The 23663-nt window shown below is 37.4% G+C and overlaps 1 protein-coding gene across 5 annotated transcripts in view; it reads right to left on the bottom strand.

Annotated features, from left to right (window-relative positions):
- Positions 1 to 10086: 10086 nt before the first annotated feature.
- UBE2D1 (ubiquitin conjugating enzyme E2 D1) overlaps positions 10087 to 23663 on the bottom strand; it is a 43011-nt gene continuing 29434 nt past the window's right edge. For all 5 annotated transcript variants that reach the window (XM_039367402.1, XM_039367420.1, XM_039367393.1 and 2 more), the window contains 3 exons: positions 22200 to 22305; positions 14036 to 14129; positions 10087 to 12739 (listed from right to left, as the gene is read on the bottom strand). In XM_039367402.1, coding sequence (XP_039223336.1) covers positions 12694 to 12739; positions 14036 to 14129; positions 22200 to 22305 — 246 coding nt within the window. In that variant the 3' untranslated portion in view covers positions 10087 to 12693. The remainder of the gene's footprint in view (positions 12740 to 14035; positions 14130 to 22199; positions 22306 to 23663) is intronic.

Below are 23663 nucleotides of genomic sequence, written 5' to 3'. Positions count from 1 at the left end.
TCCCCGCAGAAATAAAGGGAGGCGGGCTCCGCTAGGCGCGTGCACCAGGCAGCCCGAGAGTGGGGACACACTTTGGGGTTATGCCAACTTCCGGTTTCTATGCGTGGTCCATAGTAGTCAAAAGTCCACAGCGTAGAAAGAAAGGAGGGAATAGGGGATTATTAGTTTTTTTTTTTGCCACCGACAAAGAAGTAAGTTTTGTTGCCGTTATCCTGGATAATGCTGGGAGCCAGCCGTGACCCCACCCCTCAAAGCCCTTTGGTGAAACACGTGTACTTGATCGCTTTGGCGGGAAATTAATTTTCTACGGCAAGACCAATCGGGGAACAGGAAGAAATTATTCCCGCCCATACTCCGGGAAGACAAATTTAGAGGAATAGGAGGCGGGTTCGAAGGGTCACGTGTATGTCAAGTCCGCCCAGACGAAATGGGATTGGAAATGAAAGGGTGGCGCATGCGTGCTACCATCTGAAAGCAGCGACGGAAGGTGATGAAGGCTTGGTGATGGTGGTGGGTGTAGAAGGTTATGGCGTGCCAAGAAGCCGCCGAGAGCCTTTAGGAACAAGAGGTGTATGCTGGCTGAGGAATTCTGGGAATTGAAGTCCACAAGTCATAAAAGGGCCAAGTTTGAAGACCCCTGGTGTATGTATTTGATGAAACTGCAGAGTAGACTTTGATGTTTCAACAACTTGCGTTTCTTTCGTTTCTGGAGAATTTTTTTTCACTTGGGCTTCCTGTTCACGCTTTTAAAATTTACCATGTTTTTCATCTAATATTGTCTTCGAAAACAGCAGAAATCGACTAATTTTGCTCAGGATCATGAACAATGAAGAGGGTTTTGTTGTTAATGGTGAATTAACATTCAAATGTTACGTTTGCCTCGATTTTTGTTTCTAGTTCTTTAACGCAAGGGCATAAATATCTTTATTTCTGTGAATCATGTTCAACAAGTTGACACAGGATTCTTTCAATATTTCTGCGAATTGTAGGAGCCTTTATATCCCCTTTTGGAAGAGCCGTGGGGATACTTGGCTCAAAGCAGTCCTACTGAATTTATGTAATACAATAACCAACCTTACAGTTTTATTCATAGCACCCAACTGGCATTTGGACAATACTACTACCACTCCTTTTTTCATTAATGAAGGTCAAAATTGTTAGAGAATTTTAATTTCTGTATTGGTGAAAAAATAAATCAGAAGCTCTCACAGTTGACTACATTTAGCTGATCCAAATAACTATATATTTATATAAAAATATTTACAATACCATTCTTCTTTACAGCAACATAGCTTATTGAAGATTTCTTACAGAGACAGACCAGATACAAACATGAGACTGGAAATCCAGCTCCTAACTCAATGCTCTTTTTGCACAGACTCAGTAGCACTTTCTTCCCATTGGCTGACTGAGTTACCACATGACTCTTCCTGTTCATGAATATTCCAACACTCCTCCCTTCATGACAGGAAGAGACATCAGACCTATTAACTTAATACATTCTTTAATCTTGAAAAACCTTGTGCCACTAACCTGGCCTTACACTGTATATCGTTATTTGGCAATACCTTTTTCTTATATACCCACTTACAACCCACAGCTTTGGTTCTCTGTGGCAAAGTCACTGATTTAAATACTTCATGGTCTCCCATGGATTTCATCTCTTCATCCATGGCCTCCTTCCATCTTTCTTGTTCAGCTTTTGGTAATGCCAACACCTCTTTATAACTTCTTGGCTCATACCACACATTGCAAACCTTTACCTTGCTAGCAGAATACCTGTCAGGCGGAATTCCTTTATTACATCGCTCTGACCTACGTGGTATTAACTGCTCCTGTGTCTCAAGTCTTTCTGACTTCATGTCTTGTTCAGCCTCTCCTCCTTGAACATGGACATCTTCAATAATGATTTTTCATCATTAGATGAGTTATTGTCACTAAACAGATCACCGTCATTAAGTGAGACATACCCAGAATTTGCATTAATTCTGTCCCAATTTTGTTCTGCAAAATTAGCAGACATTGAAATTATAATTCTTTTACTCCCATCGCTAAAGTGATATCCTTTTGACCCTGGCTCATAGCCCACAAACCTGAGCTTTCTTGCCTTTTGCTGTCCCTTTCTTCTGATTACTTTCGGAATATGTACCCATGCAGTACTTCCAAAAATTCTCAAATGTGCCAGTGATGGCTTTCTCCCATATAGAATGGCATATGGAGTATTATTAATGGAGGAACTCCACAGTCTGTTAACTATGTAATTGGCAGTCAATATGGCTTCTCCCCAATATGACCTGCTCAAACCAGAATCCTCCAATAATGAATCTTTCATTGTTTGCAAAACACCATTCCTTCTTTCAGCTACACCATTCTCTGCTGCTGTGTAAGGATTTGTACGTGTGTGTCTTATCCCCAATTTCCCCAATCATTGTTGGAATTTAGTTGACATAAATTCAGTACCTCTGTCAGTTTGCAACTGACACACTTGTTGTCTGTACCTTCTCTCTACAAAACTTACCCACTGTTTGAATTGTTGTAGCACCTCTGTCTTTGCTCTAAGCAAGTAGCAAAATGAATACCTGCTATAATCATCAACAATTACCAGTGCATATTGTGCTCCTCCCAAACTGGCTTGCATAGGTCCCACCAGATCTGCATGAACCAGCTCTAGAACTCTTTTTGTTTGTCTTGTGCTACATTTACTGACTGGGAATGCCTTTGACTTTGATGCTTTGCATACTGCACAGTCCAAATATGTTTTGCATCCCTTCAAATTTAGCCCTTCTGCAAAATCTTGCATTTGCTGCAAATCTTTAAAGCTTGCATGGCCAAGTCTTCTATGCAGAAGATGAACACATGAATCATGCTCTGCAACATTCTTAAATATATGGGAACATTGAACCTTTTGTCCCTGCAATACATATAGATTATCTTCCTTTATGCCTTATGCACAAATATTCCCATTCCTTTTGATGAGACATTTCCCATTTACAAAAATGACCTCAAAACCTTGTTTGTCTAAATTAGACACACTTAACAAATTATGTTACATCTCAGGTACACAAAGCACATTGGTAAACTTTGATTCCAAATATGGAATTTTTACATCGCCTCTTCCAATGACTTTTGCTTTCTGGCCATTTGCCAAAGCCACAGCTTCTTGTGCTACTGGAACAAACCTGCAAAATAATTTAGAATCATTAACAATTGTTTGACTTGCCCCACTATCTATTAGCCACTTGTATCTGTTGTTGCTATTGCAAACTTTTGCAACACCAAAATGTTCCTTTTGCAAAGCAGTCCCTTTTGCATGCACAAATGTCCTTTGCTGCAAATTGTTCTTTTGCAAACAGTTCCTTTGCAAATGTGTCTTTTTTTCACAAATGTAGCAAGTCTTTTCCCTCTCTCTGCTTGCTCTCTGCTTGCAAAATCTCTCCTTTGTTGCAATTTGGTCCGGGTCAGATCTGCTTGTTTCTTCTCCTCTGGAGACTTGTAGTCTGGACCCCCTCCTCAGGAATTTCTCCTCCTCGTGGCTGCTTATAAAATGGCGTTTTTCTTCTTCATTAAGCAAACATGCCTTTAAAGCCTCAAAATTTAGGTCTTGTTCTTCTTTGCATTCAAATATTGCAGAAACTGTTTCCCAGGTTTTATCTAAACTGTTCAACACCAATAAGACCTTCTGGGACTCAGGGAATTTAATCCCATGTTGTTCTAAGTCCAAAAATAAACTTTGCATTTTATTTAAATGCTGTTCCACAGATTCACCTGGTTGCAAACAGGCTCTGTAAAGTTTTCTTGACAATTGCACTATGTTGCAAGCAGAAACATTCACGTGCACAGTTCTCAATTTCAACCAAATCGCCTTTGCAGTTTTTAAATTTGCAACATTTAGAAATTGGTCATCATCTAAATTCAAGATAAGATAAGCCATTGCTCTATCATGATTTTTCTGATCAACTGCTGCAAACACTTGTGGATTTTCTACAATATACCACAGCTCTTTAGCTTTCAGCAAACATTCCATTTTTGCAGCCCACACAATATAATTCTTCTGGCCTAAACAAGGCACAGAGTTTTCCTCAAATTCCATTGCAGCCATTCTACTAATTCTGCCTTGTTCTTAAACTTTCTAAACACAGGCAATTTCTTCCAGCTTTAAATTACAATGCAGTCCTTAGTAAGCTCTGGGCCCATAACCTGTTAGAGAATTTTAATTTCTCTATTGGTGAAAAAATAAATCAGAAGCTCTCACAGTTGACTGCATTTAGCTGATTCAAATAACTTTATATTTATATAAAAATATTTACAATACCATTCTTCTTTACAGCAACATAGCTTAATGAAGATTTCTTACAGAAATCTTACAACTTACAACTATCACTGGAAGGGGGGTTGATTGGGTGGGACTACTGGGGAACCCCTTAAAACCTTGAATGGGAGAGCTTGGACCCCAAGTCCTGTCTAGCATGCCTGCAACCATTTTCTCTTAATAAAGGATTCCTGTTGGAAGAATTATTCAAGAGTTCTGTCTTCTTAAGATGCAAAGTGGGGTGGGTCCTTACATTAGACAGGACTTGCAAAATTAATCCACCTGGAAGGGAGACCCTTGCCGGGGGATTTTGCAAAAATTTACCATGTCAGACAATGGAGCAAGAGAGGGGGAAAACTCCCTGGAAAGAGAGCGCTGACCCAGCTGGAACCTTGCCAGATGTTGGGATCCGAGAGGCCAGATTCCTCAGGAGAAGAAGTGGTGGAGACACAGGACCACAAGCCTCGCTGGTCAATGGGCGTTGGAAAGAAAAGTGAGTGGGGAAAGGAATCAAGAAAGGTGACCCTGAGACGGGGGACCAAGCAACCAGAATGGAAGCAGGAGATGGAGAAATCCCTGCACGCAAGTGAAGAGGGAGGAAGCTGGGCACCGTACTCAGACTGGATCCTAGAGAAAGCTATTGACCTGATGAAGAGAACTCTCAGCTTCCTAGGAGAGGAGAATACTGAGCCCTACGGCCGCCCCAGTTCCTGGAGCCGCAAAGGGAGAGACACCGAGGGGGACATGGAACCTGCAACCCCAGGGACATCTACTGATCCAGGAGCCCCCACCCCCTACCGGACCACAGATGGCAATCTGGACGGAAGACACTACCACCCACAACAGAGACACCGATCCATTCCAAGACGTCCACCGTTGGAAGTGAAATTCAAAGGGGAGCCAACACGCTTGGGGTTTTTCCTAACCCAAGTCCTCAGCTACATGGAGGAATATGGGCAGGATATTCCCAGCGACAAAGCCCGCATCCGGATCGTGCAATCTGCCCTGGATGGACCAGCTGCGGATTGGGTAGTGAACTTGCATGACTCCAATGCCCCAGAACTCAGTAACTTCAACCGTTTCATGTCCTCTTTGAGAAGACGATTTGAAGACCCCCTGGCTGATCGCAAAGCCCGTGAAAGAATAACAACGATGAGGCAGGGCAAACGCCCAGTGGATGAGTATACACAAGAATTTCGGGCCATTGCCAGCAAACTGAATTGGCCAGAAGACATCCTCCTTGGCCATTTCAAAGACGGACTAAACTATGATCTATATGATGCTTGCCTGCCCCGAGGGGACCCACATCGACTTGAGGAATGGTACGTCTTGGCAGAGGAAGCAGAGATCGACATATTGAAGAGGCACCGCCGAGGAAAACAATGGAGCCGCCCCCCGCCTGAGCTGACACACCAACCGGTGAAATCATCGGATACAGCCAAGAAGCAAATGGGGTGTTTCAAGTGCGGAAGAGAAGGGCATCGAGCTGTAGAATGCCGCTCAAAGGCCCCCCAGCACAACCCAGACAGATCCCCAATCAACAAACCCGGAAAGTATTCAGCTAAGCCAAAAGAAACAGCCATGAGAATGATGGAAATTGCAGAAACCCCCACCTCTGCTCACCAAGGGGAAAGAACTCCAGCCTACACCACAGGGACGGTGGATGCCTCAGATGACAGCTCGGAGGGCGAACCCCTGGTAAGTGGACGCATCACACCCATCTTCAAAACAGTGACTATATTAATCCCCCCCATGCCCGAAGCTGTGAAGGTGAAAGCCTTAATAGACTCTGGCTGCACCCGCTGCCTCATTAGCCCAACACTAGTGGGGAATCTGGGCATCCCATCCAGGAGACTGGAACAACCAATCTCATTTGGCCAGCTAGATGGATCCATAGCAGGGGGGGTGCCAGCTACCCTAGCCACTCTGCCAATACACCTCTCCCTGGGCAACCATGAAGAGGACTTAAACGTTTGTGGTGACCCCAGGTATGGAATGCCCAATGATTCTAGGGATGGAATGGTTGAAAAAATGGAACCCCTGGGTAAATTGGAGGACGACAGAAATCAATTCCCGAAGGGGGACCCTATGGACTTAAACCCATAGGGAGGCTACCAGAATCAAGAATAGAAAAAGCATCCATAGGAGAGGAAAAAAGATTAACAAATACCAGATGATATAGGGACCTTGCTGAAGTTTTCAGTGAGGAGAGGGCAAATGAGATCCACCCCCACCGACCCACAGACTGTACCATTGACTTCAAGCCTGGGGCAAAACTTCCGAAGCCCAGATTATACTCCATGAGCCCAAAGGAGAAGGAGGAAATGGAAAGATTTATAAAAAAAAACCTGGAGAGAGGTTTCATTGAACCAGCTAAGCCTAAAGTGGCTGCCCCGGTCCTTTTTAGAGAGAAGAAGGATGGCTCTTTACGTTTATGCGTGGATTATAGGGCCCTGAACACAATCAGTGAAAGCAACCTATACCCGCTGCCCCTCATGAAAGACATGCTGTCACACCTATCGAAAGGGAAAATTTTTTTCTAAACTAGACTTAAGGGAAGCTTACTATCGAGTGAGAATCAAGGAAGGGGACGAATGGAAGACTGCATTTAACTGCCCCATGGGGTGCTATCAATTCAAAGTCTTGCCATTTGGATTACAAGGGGGCCCTGCAGTCTTTATGCAATTAATCAATGACGTTCTAAGGGAGCACCTGTTTAAGGGGGTCCTTGTTTACTTGGACGACATTCTTATCTTTACCGAAACAAAAGAAGAACACGTCAAACTTGTCAGAGCGGTTTTAAAGAAGCTGCGAGCCGCTAACCTATATGCCAAACTCTCAAAATGCGAATTCCACCAGGAAAGGATAGACTACCTAGGCTATCGCATATCCCCACAGGGCATTGAAATGGACCCAGAGAAGGTCAGAGCAGTATTAGAAGGCACCACCCCGCACAAGAAAGCAACTACAAAGTTTCCTGGGCTTTGCAAATTTTTACCGCCAATTCATCCCCTCATTTGCACAGATAGCCTTGCCCCTCACTAACTTACTAAAAACGAAGGGAACATCCTCAGTAAAACCTAGCCAGCCACTAACATGGACAATGGAGTGCCAAGCAGCGTTTGAGAGACTAAAGAGACTTTTTTCTGCCGAACCAGTACTAAGGCACCCAGACATGGACAAACCCTTCATAATACAGGCAGATGCAAGTGATGTGGCAGTGGGGGCTGTGCTATTACAAGAAAATGATGATGCAGTATTGCAACCCTGTGCATATACATCCAAGAAACTCACGGAAACAGAACAGCGCTGGCCCGTATGGGAGAAGGAGGCTTATGGGATACGTTGGGCATTACTCACATGGCGACAGTTCCTGGAAGGCAACAAAATCCCCTTCCAGGTGTGGACTGATCACAAAAATTTAGAAGCCCTGAAAACTTCCAGGAAACTCAATCCCAAACAAGCCCGCTGGTCCCAGCATTTTCACCAATTCCAATTTAAGCTCAAACATTTACCAGGAAGAAAGAACTTCCTGGCAGATGCTCTATCTCGCATGCCCCAATATAACAGCGCACGAACCACAGACTCTAGACCAATAATGGCAGAGTCACAACTGGCAGCACCAGTAACCACAAGAACCCAAGCCAAATTAAAACCACAACTGGACAGCCAAACTGGAATTGAATTCAGAAAAAGTTTGGAAACAGATGAATGGTTCCAGAAAAACAAAAATGTGTGCACAATGAGAGACGGGTTGCCTTGGTAGGGGAAAAGTTATATATACCAACAACTCAAAGAGTAACTTTCATGCACCTTTGCCATGACACAAAATCAGCAGGGCATTTTGGATTTGTAAAAACTTTACATTTAATTAAACGGCAATTTTGGTGGCCATCCATGAAAAAGGACATTGAAAGTTATATAGCCAGTTGTCCAAAATGTGCCACGGCAAAGAGGTTGCAAGGGAAAGTGCCAGGACTATTGCAAACAGTGGCAAGTCCCTCAGCCCCCTGGAGAGAAATAGCCATGGATTTTATAGTGGAATTGCCAGAAAGCAATGGGAATACTGTGGTCTGGACGGTCACGGACTTGTTTTCCAAACAGGTGCACTTTATCCCTTGCCAAAAGATTCCCACTGCAAAAGCCTTAGCAAAACTTTTCATCCAACACATTTACAGATTGCATGGGGCACCCCAACGCATCATCTCTGACAGGGGGGTGCAATTTACGTCTGCATTTTGGAAGGAATTTTTATCCCTCTTAGGAACCACTCAGGGACTGACATCTAGCCACCACCCTCAAGGAAATGGGGGGGCTGAAAAAATGAACTCAGTACTTAAGCAATATTTAAGATGTTTTCTTAGTTTCCAGCAGACCGAGTGGGCGGACTTACTCCCCTTTGCAGAAGTTGCCTACAATAATGCAGTCCACTCCAGCACAGGTTACACTCCTTTTCAAATAGCCACCGGTCAAAGTTTCAACCCCATGCCAGAATTAACCCCAAACGAACCAACGATCCCCTCGCTGAAAGAATGGATGGAAAAATTACAAAACACCTGGCCAATAGTCAGAAAAGCACTAGATGAAGCTAGGCAGGCTTACAAAACACAAGCCGATAAAAAAAGGGTTGAGCCTACACCATTCATTATAGGAGAAATGGTGTACTTATCTACAAAATACCTAAAGTCCCTACAGCCCTGTAAAAAACTTGGACCAAAATACATAGGACCTTTTCCAATTAAAAGAATCATAAATCCAGTAACAGTAGAATTAGAATTACCCAAAAATCTCAGGCAAATACACCCAATTTTTCATTGCAGCTTGCTGAAAAGAGAGCATCAGTCACCTCTACGGCCAAAAATCCCCCCCCCACCACCTCCAATCATGGTGGAGGGTGAACAACACTTCGAAATAAAGGAAGTCCTTGACTCTAGGAGATATCATGGAGCAACTCAGTACCTAGTTGCCTGGAAACACCTCCCTCCCTCACAAAATGAGTGGGTCCATAAACGTCATGTCAGAGCCCCGAAGCTATTGAAGAAGTTTCACACAGAGTATCCTAACAAGCCTGACTAAATTTTATACTTGTGTTTTCTTTCAGGTGGATCTCTCTTATTGTTAAGAGGGGCCGGATGTCAGAATCCAATTATATTTCATCTTTAAATTATCAAATATAGAAACTCCCAATTCTGCCTTCTCTGGATTCTGCCATAAGAGGGAGAGAAGGGGGAGAACAAAGGGGCTTTATGGCCCTCACTTCCTTCTTTACACTTCAAAGAGCTGAATGCTGAATGTGTGTTTATTGTAACCTCGAAGCGTTAACATACCAAAGGAGGGAAGTTGCCTTTCATGTAGTTATCTGAAGTCTCCATCCAGACGGAAGAAAGAAGAAAGGGAGTGGAATTGTGATACTTGAAACTATCACTGGAAGGGGGGTTGATTGGGTGGGACTACTGGGGAACCCCTTAAAACCTTGAATGGGAGAGCTTGGACCCCAAGTCCTGTCTAGCATGCCTGCAACCATTTTCTCTTAATAAAGGATTCCTGTTGGAAGAATTATTCCAAGAGTTCTGTCTTCTTAAGATGCAAAGTGGGGTGGGTCCTTACAGACAGACCAGATACAAACATGAGATTGGAAATCCAGCTCCTAACTGAATGCTCTTTTTGCACAGACTCAGTAGCACTTTCTTCCCATTGGCTGACTGAGTTACCACATGACTCTTCCTGTTCATGAATATTCCAACAAAACTGCTGGGTTAAAAATACAACTGTACAAGTTCCAAGTTCAAAACAAAATTTTATTTTCATTCAAGCCTCAGCTGACATCTTCAGGCAGAAAAATACCACATCAGAAGTAGCTAGAAAGCACGCCTTATTTAACATTAACTAGAATGACTAAAGATTACATTTTAAGAATTTCACTGATACAGAGATCCTTTGCTTTAGTCATGCCAATAATGCCAAGTGAGGATTATACAGGAAATGGGATGGCTCAGTTAGTGCCCCTCTCTAAGGCACTGTACAGTATAAACTGGCATTTGGTGGAGGGACTGAAGTACAGACACATTTATGTCACCATAATGGATGCACCAGGACTGAGCAAATATTGAGCTGGGGCATGGGAATAAAACCAACCTTCATAATGATTCACTTAAAAACAGAACATGACTAATTTCCAGAAAATGCAAAAAAAAAAAAAAATTACAGAATTCTTAACACCTTTTAGTTAACTGAATTTCTGGTCCAGATGTCTGCTTAAAGATGTTACTGTTATTAAGGTTAGTCTGGAAGTTCAGTTTATGAAATCAGTCTCTGAACTTCAGTTTTAAACATCAATTGAAGACATTTGCGGTACTTGCAACGATACTTCATAGAACCCAATGAAGAATAAGCAGCAATCTGATTTGCAGCTTTTGCTCAACCTGAAGATTTTGCATTATGGTTAGTAAATTCCTCCCATTAGGTATACTTCAAAGCATAATAATATCTAAACAATTTCAAACCATCCTCCATATAATTTCAGCAAAGCAGATTAAACATTCTTTCACTTAATAGCCATGCAAATCAAACTACCAAATTTCACAGAGCCTATTATAAGAAGAGAAATGGGATATTCTGGGACAAATCTATTTTAAACATTTAATACAGATAAAATGTGGAAAATCAATCTTTTATCACCATTTTGAAATGCTGATGACAATGTTAATAGCTTCACAAGCAATTGCACCCCTTTTTTCAAGTATAGCGAAGGATTAATTTACTGCATGGAAACGTGTATTGGCTATTTGCAGAGATGGCCTGTTTCACAGTATGCAATGATATTAATGCAATGAAATTTCAGTGCTATCTTATAAAGCTTCCATCTTTAGATTGTACTGAGGTAAAACAAAACAAACAAAGCAACTTTTTCATAGGCAATTAGCATGATGCAAAAATGTTGAGATTAAAATTAAACAGAAAAATAGCCTCTGGGATGTTTGCCACATTTTGATGCATTCTAGTTATGGGTTTTTGTTTGAATACTTTTTGGGATCGCAAAGCACTAGGATAATAAAGCGTGAACTTATCTATGGCAGCAAAATCTTCTAGCTAAATCATTTTTTAGAATTATTTCAGCTACAAATTAAAATGCATTTCATATTGGCTTAGTACCTTAAAATCTACATTAAAAAATAATGCACTTATCTGTAAGGAACCAAAGGCTGTTCTTCTCCAAACATGCAGTATGCATATACTGGCTTTAGCATTAGTTTGTGTGTAGAAATATCAGATCAAAATATTGTTACACAACAGGGGAAAGAAGCATTTCTGATTTTCTAAAATCAACTGTTTTCATCATAAGCACATTTTCCAAATTACTTTGCAAGCTTGAAGGTACATTGTTTATACTGGATAAAAAGATCAATCGGCTTAGATCAATAGAGTACAATAAGTAATTTGTTTAAAAGCTACTATGCTCTCAGGAGCATTTTCAAGCATATAGGTCAGTTATTCCCAGTGGTACTTTATATATTGAACAATATTTTGATCTTTTCAGAGCATGCACATGTAAAGAATATGCTAGATTTAAAAAACAGCCAAGACAAGTAGTAAAAAAACATGTTTTATTTATACGGAAAAGCTTCAAGTCAATTTTGTTAACATGTCAGAGATTATATTGCCCATATAGGATAAAAAGTCAGCTGTGAATAGAATAAAATTAGTTACATTTCTTTCTACAGAGCAGTGCAATTAGTTCACATTGCAATAGAAGTATGCAACAAAATCAAAACCATGTGTTTCCCCATAATCAGCATACTGAAGATTAGAGTGCAAAGTTTGTTTTTAGGAGTCTATCAGTTTATAGAATATTCCTTTGCGAAGGAATACTTCACTCATTTAGTAGCAGTTGTATTTTTCAATACTGTGCAGAAAGTCTAAAATGAGCTGAAATATATGGTAAATAAAATATAGTCTATACAGTAAAAAAATACAAATTATACAATGAGCTAACAAAGAATGACATTCAAACAGACTTACAAGACTGACATCTCAAATACACAGAATATTTATTATGTACCACCTAGTTTTCAGCAAAAATAGTTTGGTTGCTCTATAACTGCATTATGAATCTTGTAGGCTGAAGATGCAGATGTCCAAGTATCTTTAAAAAAACATAATAAATGTCTTTTGCAAAGCATACAGAAAGGATAAATACTCTCGTCACAGTCTTCTGGTTAATTTTTGTAGTTAATTTCCTTGTTCCAGAAATACACTTACATGGGTAAAAATAAAAAAGGGCTTCATGGTACATTGAAAACAATAAACTGTGCTCCATTTACTTCTAATTTTGAAAAACCCTAAAATTTACAGTACTCTGGTATATAAGAAAATGTCTTCAAAGTTTACATTGCATATTTCTGTGTCCATTCTCTTGCATGTCTGTTATATCTGTCCAAGAAAAAAATGTGAAAATATACAAGCTTATGATTCACAGTTGTGTTATCACATTGCAAATACAATCAACTACAAGATACAAGTGCTTAGAAAAGCCTTTTTTAACTTGGCACCCTTCAGATGTATTGCAACATCCAGAATTTCCATGAAAACAATAATGCTGAGAGATTCTGGGAGCTGCAATTCCAATGCACGTTGAAGGCACACAACTGAGAAAGCTGGCTTAAAATAGTTATAGTTTTCTACTGGAAAAAAAATAGACATATCTGTTTGGTACTGTAGAATTTTAAAGAGTACAAGATTGGTTTGTAGCAGTCTATCTGGTCATAGTGGAATAAAAAAGTAAGTATTTTGGAGGAACCCTTTTAACTGGATAGATGTGTAACTGCTGGAATACAAAATGTGTTGTTGATGATTTCCAACCCAGATCCATAATGATTTCTCAAGGGGTTGGAAATGAGGCTTACTCCTGTAATAACTGAAGGATGACAATGCTATGAACTACCGTCATTATGTTGTGCTTTCATGTCTTTTCTCCTCTTCTTATCTTAGGACAGTTAAGGAGATATTTAAAAATAAACCAGCTAGTTTAGTATGTGAAACATTTTCCAAACTTTGTAAATTGAAGTGTACATACAATTTGCTTACTTACTTTTATTAGATTAAGAACACATGTAAAATACCCATTGTCTCACCACTCCAAAGCATAATAGACAATAGTTTTAAGACAGAGTATCTATTTTAAATTTATATCAGTTTAAATCTTCGTTCAAAGGTTTTCTTGTTAAACCTCAAGTTGAAGTCAGCTCATGCTGTTTAAATGAACAGAGCTAGGGTTATGAAAAATGTTCCATGCCTGAATTGAAAAGTGCAAAAGGTATTATTGTTGATGCCTGCTAGATAATGAGAAAGCGAATACATCAATAAGTGCTTCGTGGATTACAGAAAAATGTTTATGTGGAATGTGCTTAGGAGAATGGGAATCTCAGAACATGCTATTGTCCTCATGAGAAAGCCATGTACAGATTAGAAAGCCATGGTTCAAACCAACATGAGAAACATGATATAAGGCTGTATCTTTTCCTCTTCAACTTACATACTTAACATATATTAAGGGAAACTGGACTTTAAAACCATGTGTGCAGTTTTAAAACAAAAGATAATGTGATTGGAAAAATAAAGTCTAGTAAAATAACTGAATCATTTCATCAATATCTTTGGTGCAAAGAGAAAAAAACAGGAAAGAACAAACTAGTGGCTTACAATTTTTGAAATAATATTTATACATACTTTTCCTTGTCTGACTTGTAGATTTGTGCAATATCTGGTACTAAAGGGTCATCTGGATTAGGGTCACAAAGTAGAGAGCATATGGACAAAAGCACTAGAGGGAAAGTAAAAATAATAAATTATAGTTTTCATGATGTCAGATAATAATTAGGCCTCAAAGTAGCTACTTATTTTCATCTCTTATAATTCAATAGTTCCTGTTTTCCAACATTTGAGGAAACTAGCTCCTCAGATTTACTAACTCATGCACATTATTATTTGGGTATTCTAACATAATTGTAACTTTGCCCAATTCCAGAGGTGCTTCCTACTCTGAAAGAAATTTGAGGTCTTTATTTTAGTAGTCTAAGAGAAAACACAATACAATTTCAATACATCCCCGGTCTTTACTTTTTAAAGAACTATTGCCAAAATAAGTATGCAATATTCTCCTTTTTATCTCACTCCCCAAAACAAGGCAGCATGAGAATTCAAGTCCCATATGTAAATGTGCTTAAGTAGATACCAAATATCTGCATTAGGCCATAACATACTTTAGGGAAACATTTTACTTCTTTTTAATTTAAAAAAAAAATGAGTTTATCATGAAACTAAATTTGGCAATCCTTTCATTTTTAAAAACAAAACACTAATACAGGAGTTAGTATCTTAAAAAATGCAATTAATTTAAAAGAGGCTGTTTCTGTATTTCCTTTTTTTGGCTAGAGTGCCTCCCTTTCCCAAATATTTTAAAAAGTGCTTAAGTATAGCAGTTTGAGAAATATAAATATTATACTTCTAGTAAGAAGTTCCAGTTCCCCTCTCCTGAGCTGATTTTTTAAAGCACATATCTGGCCATTAAGTATTTTTACTACTTACTTTAAGAATGTAAGATACTTTAATACTTAAAATACTTTAAATCTTTATTTAAAGATTTAAAATAAGCGAGGTATCTAAAATGGGTGCAAGGTACTGAAGCTGGGAAAAAAGGTCTACATAGTATACGAGTGGCAACTTGAAATTGGATTCCATAGGCAAAGGATATTTAAATTGAAGGCAGCCTTGTCTAAACTGTTTCCATGCACTCATTACAAACACAGGGCTCTTATCTGAGAGGCACATCTTCAAAAGTTGTGGTGCAGATTTTAAACAATTGTGGAATTGCTCCATTCAACTAAATTGTATTTCTTTGTAGGTAAAGAATATGGGTAACTTTTTATTGAAAACAATGTGACAGTAACAGAGGAATAAAACAAAATTGTGCAGAATCCTATTATTTTTCATTCTTAAGATTGGAGAACTATGAAACTAGTGCTACAGTATTTAATAAAACCTTAAACCACTGCCACCAAAATAACTCCACTGTACCTTATAGAAATTCAGTATTTTGGTTTCTAAGTATGGAGTTGACATCATCACTAGGGAATAGTTCAAAAGATGAGTAAAATTAAGATTAAAGAGTAAAGTGTTGCTTTTCAAATGGTAAGATATTGTTTAACATGTAGTTCTGTTATCCAGAGATACTTATATTTGTAACAAAACAGGGGTTTTCCCAGCTATGTAAACTTTCATAGCTTACGGCAGGGGTCTTCAAACTTGGCCCTTTTATGACTTGTGGACTTCAACTCCCAGAATTCCTCAGCCAAGCATGCTGGCTGAGGAATTCTGGGAGTTGGAAGTCAACAAGTCATAAAAGGGCCAAGTTTGAAGATCCCTGGCTTATGCCTTTGTCTCTCAGTTAGATCTTCCTAATCTTTATTCCAACTAATTCCTCAGAACCTAGCACAAATGCCATGGAGCAGTATTCCCCTATCTCCAGTTTCTCCTATTGCTTCTGACATCAAAGATGATTTGGATATTTCAGAAACTATTTCTTAGTCCCTTTTATTTGTTTGTTCGGGTTTTTTTTTTTTTTTTTTTTTGCTTAATATGCCTGATACTGAATTTTGCTATAAAAAAAAATCAGGAGTCTGGTAGCTTTTTTCCCATTAACAAATTTTATTAAAAGAAACAAATGTTTGTGAGCTGTGTGCAGATTAAAAAGTGCCAATCAAAAAATAAACTGTGAGGATTCTGAACTTTAACTTTAACTGAAGAATTAATCTTCTCCAGTTATTATTTCAACATATGGAGTGAGGAAAAAATGGCGGAGGAATCCTGTTTCTTTGTCTGAAGACTTTCACTTTTACTTGGCAACAAAGTTTCAACAATGTAATAGACTTTGCCTATTTAAAGAGTTTTTCTTTTTTATGTAAGGGGGAGTGGTTTTTATCATCCCCTTATTTTATTTTGTTATAAGAAGTGGCTTTTTTCTATTTTTCTTATTTTTTTTTCTTTTCATCTCTTTTTAAAATGGCTTCAAAACGCCCTGGAATTTCTTCTCTTCCTACAGCCTCAATTTCTTTTCCAGTAACTCAGACTATACAGCAACCTAAGCCTAAATCTCCTCCACCCTCTCCTTCATCTCAGGCACTCACACTTAAAGATTTACAGGATGCCTTACAGGATGCTTTGGAGAAAACTGCACAAAAGATTAAACTTGAGACAGCAGAGCTTTTGGAGCAGAAAAACAATGAGATGAGAGAAGATATTATAATGGCTCTCCAGGGGCTTGCTGCCCACGTAGAACGCCTTGATGACAGAGTGGATGAAGTGGTTGGAAATGTTGAAAGATTAGAGGATAGAATTGAAAAAGTTGAAAATAATGTTGATGCAGCACAGAATGAAATTATAATGTCACAATATAGAGATATGGAATTTGCTTTGAGAATAAGAGGGTTGAAGGAGAATGTGCAAGAGAATTTGAAAGAAAAAATTGCAGCAGAATTAGCCTCCATTCTGGGATGTGAACCTGAAGAAATGTTCAGAGATATAGAAAATTTTTTAGAGTTAATTCATGGGTTGCAAAGCAGAGGAATTTACCAAGAGATGTGGTTATTTATTTTTCCAGAAGATCACTTTGCAATGAAATTATACAGGCTTTTTATAAGCAAAGATTTCAAATTGCAGCTCAAGATGTTATAATTTTAAAAGAAATACCTCCAAAAATTCTTAGAAAAAGAAAGGATTTTGCTTTTTTGGCTGAGGAGCTTAAGAAACGACAGATTCAATTCAGATGGGATATACCTGTTGGCATAGTGATGAATTATGTTAGTACATGTTACAGACTTAACACAATTTTAAAAGCAAGAGATTTTTATGTTTCTATTCTGAAGGCAGGTGCACCACCATCTCCAAGATCTAGAAGAAACGAAAGCAAGTCTGAAGGGCAGTTGGCTGCAGGAGCAATGCCTTAGTAGGAGAAGAGTTGTTGGTTGAATCTATGCAGCAGTGTTTGGAGATAAGAGAAGATCCAAAGGAACAGAGAATGACTCGTGCAGCCCATAAACATAGAGAAAAAGAACAACAAAAGGTAGATGTTGGAGCTACAACACAAATGGCTACCCCTGAGCCAGTGGGAGGAACAAGACCAAAGAGGTCATCAATTGCAAACTTAAATGCAGTGTTCCAAAGGCTTCAGGCCACTAAGGATGGCAAAGTTCTTGACATGGAATGTTAATGGTCTGAATTCACCACAGAAAAGAAAGTATTTCATTATTTGAAACAATATAAGAATGATGTTATATGTTTACAAGAGACTCATATTGCTTTAAAGGATGAAAAGTATTTGATCAACTCCCGGCTGGGAGTACATTTTACAGCCTCTGCTCCGCAGAAAAAAGGAGGAGTGGTTATTTATGTGAGGAAAGATTTATCACCGAAGTTAATTGACTCTGATCCACAAGGAAGATATGTTATTATTGATTTGTTACTAAATGGTAAGAGAACTCTTGTCATTGGACTATATGCTCCTAATCAGCAACAAAAATGTTTTTATAAGATGTTACATCAGAAATTAATTCAACTGGATTATAAATCAGTAATAATGATGGGAGATTGGAACAGTGTTTTAGATTCAAATAAAGACAAGAAAGGCTCTTTTAAATCTCCTAATCATGCAAAATTACCTAAAGTGTTCTTTGATCTGAAGGATGATCTGGAACTTAGAGACATTTGGCGAGAACGGAATACTGAAGAAAGAGACTTTACTTTCTTTTCAGACAGGCACCAATCGTACTCTAGAATTGACTTTTTTAAATTACTAATGACTTTTTTTCTAGGGTGAAGAATGCCAAGATTTTCCCCAGAATATTGTCAAACCATAGTCCTGTATGGTTGGAGTTATATATCGAAGATGAGAAAAGAAGGACTTGGAGACTGAATGAAAATTTATTTAGACATGAGGGGAATATACAGAGAACTAGAGGTTATTTAAAGGAATCTTTTCTTTTGAATTTGCATAAGGGTACTTCGATGCCAATGGTATGGGATGCCAGTAAAGCATATATGAGAGGGGTTTTGATTCATATGAATAATGCGCATAGACGCAAACAGATGCAGAAACGTAAAGAGTTGGAAGAAGAGATTAAATGTAAGGAAAAGGCTCTTATGTTAAATCCATTGGATAATAGTTTAAAGGTTTCTATAACTTTGCTTAAGGAGCAATTTAATATGTTAATAGCTGATCAGATTGCAATTAATTTGAGGTATATGAAACACAATACATTTTGTAATGCAAATAAACCTGGTAGGTGGTTGGCTTACCAATTACAAAAGAAACAGAAATCAAGGATTATAGAAAAAATTAATTATAAAGGTAAAGATGTATATCAACAAAACTTGATTAAAAGGAGTTTTCTAGATTTTTATTCAAAGTTATATGCTAGTGAAAATATACAAGTTTTAGATGTAGAAAGGCATTTACAGGAAGCACATTTTCCTAAACTTACTACTGATCAACGAGATGAGATTAATGGTTTAATTACTTCTGATGAGATTATTTGGGCAATTAAGCAATTAAAGGTTGGTAAGGCTCCAGGTACTGATGGATTAACAGCAATTTATTATAAAATGCTATTTGAAGAAATGATAGAACCATTGAAGGAACTTTTAAATAACATTCTGCTGGAAGCAGAGGTACCTTCATCTTGGAGAAGGGCTTTTATATCACTAATTCCAAAGGAGGATCAAGACTTGACTCAGCCCAAAAATTATAGGCCTATATCTCTTTTGAATACAGATTATAAGATTTTTTCAAAAATATTGGCAAATAGATTAATGCGAGTTTTGAAGCAATTGATCCACAGTGATCAATCTGGATTTATAACTGGAAGATATATGATATACAATGTTAGACAAATTGTTAATCTAATTGAGTATTTGGACAAGAATAATCAAATCCCTGCGGCTTTGATATTTTTAGATGCTGAAAAAGCTTTTGATCAATTAGACTGGCAATTTTTATTGAAAGTAGTAGAGGAAATGAATTTTGGGGATAAATTTTTGTATGCTGTTAAGGCTATATATCAACAACAATCTGCACAAATTATAATTAATGGGGGATTAACAGAAGCATTTAAAATTGAAAAGGGTACAAGACAAGGATGTCCTCTATCCCCATTGTTATTTGTTTTAACAATGGAGATTTTACTTATTAAAATTCGTGAGTCACCTAGAATAAAGGGAATAAAAATAAATAAGAATGATTATAGGTTGAGAGCTTTTGCTGATGATTTGGTTGTTACATTATCTCAACCGACAGACTCGGTTAGGGATTTGGTTGAAATTTTAATTCAGTATGGGAAGGTTTCTGGTTTTAAGATAAATAATAATAAGACTAAAATATTATTGAAAAATATGTCTATGAAGGAAAAGGATGTTTTGACTAAATTAACAGGTTTTGAAATAATGAGAAAGGTTAAATATTTAGGAGTATATATTACAGCTTCTAATGTTAAATTGTATAAAAATAATTATGAGACATTATGGGCAAAAGTGCAAAAGGATTTAAATGACTGGAAAAAACTACAATTATCTTTGTTGGGGAGAATTTCAGCAATTAAAATGAATATACTTCCAAAGTTTCTTTTCTTATTTCAAATGATACCTATTTTGAAAAAAGATGCTAATTTGGAGGAATGGCAGAAGGGGATTAATAAGTTCATTTGGGCAGGGAAAAAGCCAAGAGTCAAATTTAAGATTATACAAGATATATGGGAAAGAGGAGGACTTAAGGCGCCTAATTTAAAATTTTACTATGATGCGGCGGCTTTAACCTTGATTAGTGATTGGCTCAACTTAACAAATAAAAAATATTATTTCTCTTGAGGGATGGGATTTATTATATGGATGGCATGCTTATTTAATTTATGATAAAAAAATTGATCAGGTTTTTCAAACCCATATTTTGAGAAGTGCCTTGTTGCGTGTCTGGAAGAAGTATTACTATAGGTTAAATTATAAAATTCCAATTTGGGGGATTCCTGGACACGTGATAGAGGGAGTATCTAGGGGAGTGAATTTGGATAAGATTTCTTATAAGGAATTACTTAGTTTGGTTGGGCAGGATTGGCAATTAAAGTCTTTAACTGAGTTGAAGCAAGAAAATATTGTATATTCTTGGTTTCATTATAATCAATTGTTAGTGAGATGGAGTTTAGATCAAAAGGCTGGTATTACTTTAGAGCAGTGGTTCTCAACCTGTGGGTCGGGACCCCATTTGGGGTCGAACAACCATTTCATGGGGGTCGCTAAACAACACAGTCCGCCATTTTTTCCCCCTTTTCCTTAGCTGTGCTACTCCCTTTTATTCTATTGGCTTTTGAAAGCCAATAGAATAGACTCTCTTGAATAAAGTCTAATTCTATTGGCTTTCAAAAGCCAATAGGAATTGTCCAGGCTGCCCTGCTGAGCCCGCCAAAAGTCCCATTCTACAAACAGTGCTGCACCAGTTGAGTAGTCCTCGACTTACGACCGGTTGGGGGTCGCGGCATTAAAAAGGTTGAGAACCACTGCTTTAGAGGATGTGAATTTGGTAAAACAGATTAAAGACCAAAGTTGAGCCCATATAAAGAGAATTTATAGAATTGGATTCTGAAATGGAGTTAGTTAAAGATTGTATGGTCAAATGGGCACAAAATATTCATGAGCCGATTTTATTGGATACATGGGAGACAATTTGGGTTAGAAATGTTAAATTTACTCTAGTGCAAAATTTAAGAGAAAATTTTTATAAAATGTTTTATAGATGGCATTTGGATCCTCAAAAGTTGTCCCACATGTATCCGAATTTACAGCCTAAATGTTGGAGATGTAAAAGTTTAGATGCAACCTATTTTCACATTTGATGGACTTGTAGAGATATAAAAGCTTTTTGGATTAAGATTTGGTGGAATATTCAGAAGATTTTTAAGAGAAAGATAAAGTCTACTCCGCAGTTATTTTTGCTGGGTATTACTGTAGATTTTGATGTTAAAGAAATTAATTTGATATTGAATCTTATAACAGCTGCAAGATTATTGGTGGGGCAATATTGGAAGAAAAACTCATTGCCTACTATGGAAGAATGGATACTTAAGGTGTCTAATTTAGCAGAAATGGCGAAAATCTCTGCCTACTTGAAGGATCATTCACAAGAAAAATATATTATGGTTTGGAGAAGATGGATTGATTATATTCAAAAGAAATATGAAACTGAAAAGTATTATTTTGCATACGAGTAGATTTTAGATAATTATTAATAGTTTTAATTATATTATTTTTGTTTTTAATTTGTTAATATTTGTTTTGAAAAGGAGTTAAAGTGTGTTATGGTTTTGATTGATAGTATAGTTGGTTAATGTTAGTTAGATTATGTTTGTTTATTTGTTACTCTGTAATCAGCTCTCAGGTGGGAGGGGTTTATATTGTAATTTGTAAAACTTAATAAAAAAAATAAACTATTAAAATTTATTTTTTAGATTACTATACATTAACTCTTTCTACAATTAGTTTTGCTGTCTAAGTGAAGTTTCACAACTACTGTATAATGGTCTTCTGTTCTCCAGAACATTTTCTAGAAGAGTTCTCTCAGCCTATGCATATTCCCATCCTCTGAAGGCTCTATTCTGACCGCTACAGTCACCATTTTGATCATAGTTTAAAATCTCAACCCAAGACAATAGTAATAGTCTTATTACTTAATCCACAGTAACAAATTCAGGCTTGGTTATTTAATTATCTCGCTTAGGGATCCATGCACAATATAAATCTTATATAATATGTACACAAAGAGTATGTCACTGGTATGCTTCACAAATAGAATTACCTTTAGATACAGTCAGTGCTGGTGACCACTGTGACCTCAGGATATCAAGACAAATACTTCCATTGCTATTTATGTTTGGATGGTATATTTTTGTAGTGAATGCAATCTGCAGTGGAAGCATGTAAAATAAAATTCAATTGCTTGTACCACATATACTAGATAACTTCTATTTTATTGTTTCATCTGACATTTTTCAAAGAAAAATACCCTTTATGAATGAGCAGTAAAGAGTCATTCCATGCAAAATCAACAAATAAGACTATTTGTTCGATGGATTTTTAGAAAGTTTGTCAGACATTATATACGCTAAGTAATAACTAATAGCTCAACCTCTCTTTCGAAGGACAGAGCTATCTTCATGCCCAAATCTGATTAAGATCATGTTTTCATAAAACACATATTCATTTTTCCAGACCCTAAGATATCATTAGTGGTGAAATTTATTAATTTAGAACATTTATATAGCCATCCACCTTATTACCAATTCTGGCAGCTCCCAATTATCTCTTAGGAGGTATTGGATCTGGCAAAATGAATGAATATAAGTGTAATGAATTTATTCAAATACACATTTGTACAATGTCTTAAAATTATTATGTTCTCAGCAGAATTCAGTATGTGTATCAATTTGATTTTGAGACAATTTTTAACATTTTTGGATGTCCATATTTTTGTTGCATACTTATTACACTGAAATTCATGGCTGGGCAATAGAAATAGATTCTTCATGCTTGTTTATTGCTAAAAGACTTATTTAGCACTAGGAATATAAATTTATGGCACTAGTTATTCAATGGACTAAAGACAGTGTTAATTGTAATTTATGAATGAGTTGCTTTTAGATGTAGAATATGTATAGCTGATTATAATGAAATAACGTAATATTTTATTCATACATTTGTATAAAATTGTAACATATATACATCCATAACACAATCGATTCAATTAAAATCAAAAGTCATCTTTTGCCTAAAACAAACAATTGAAGCAAAGCGCCCCTCTGACACTTCATACTATCCTAATAAGTCTATTCCAAAATGTCAAGAAAATCAGTTTCTGTGACGTAGGCATTATGTTATTTTTTTTCTGCTACTTTTGGTAGGGAATGAATTTGATACTTTTACTTCATTCATTAATACAACAATTATAACCAACTTATTTGAGTAAAATACACTACCACATAAAATGATTGGAGCTTTAAGCCATCCTTTGGATCTTTATATAGCTTTCTACTAAAGGCATGTTATCAGAGTAATTTCCAAGTCCTCCATGGCCTTCCCCACCCGGAGATACCTCATGTGCACTTAACGAACCGCACATTTGCCCATGCATTCGATTACCGAATGTGTGGGCAAAAGCAGCTAGTGAATTTTTGAGTTACAAATGGAATGGGTAGGCTCCATTACATTCGTAACTCGAAGACTACCTGTATTCCTATTCTAGTTTGCACATTCAGATCCAAAA

This window comes from Crotalus tigris, unplaced genomic scaffold (assembly GCF_016545835.1).
Source record: "Crotalus tigris isolate CLP2741 ecotype Arizona unplaced genomic scaffold, ASM1654583v1 scf7180000017600.4437325, whole genome shotgun sequence".
Lineage (NCBI taxonomy): Eukaryota > Metazoa > Chordata > Lepidosauria > Squamata > Viperidae > Crotalus > Crotalus tigris.
This window is presented reverse-complemented; position numbering and strand designations above follow the sequence as displayed.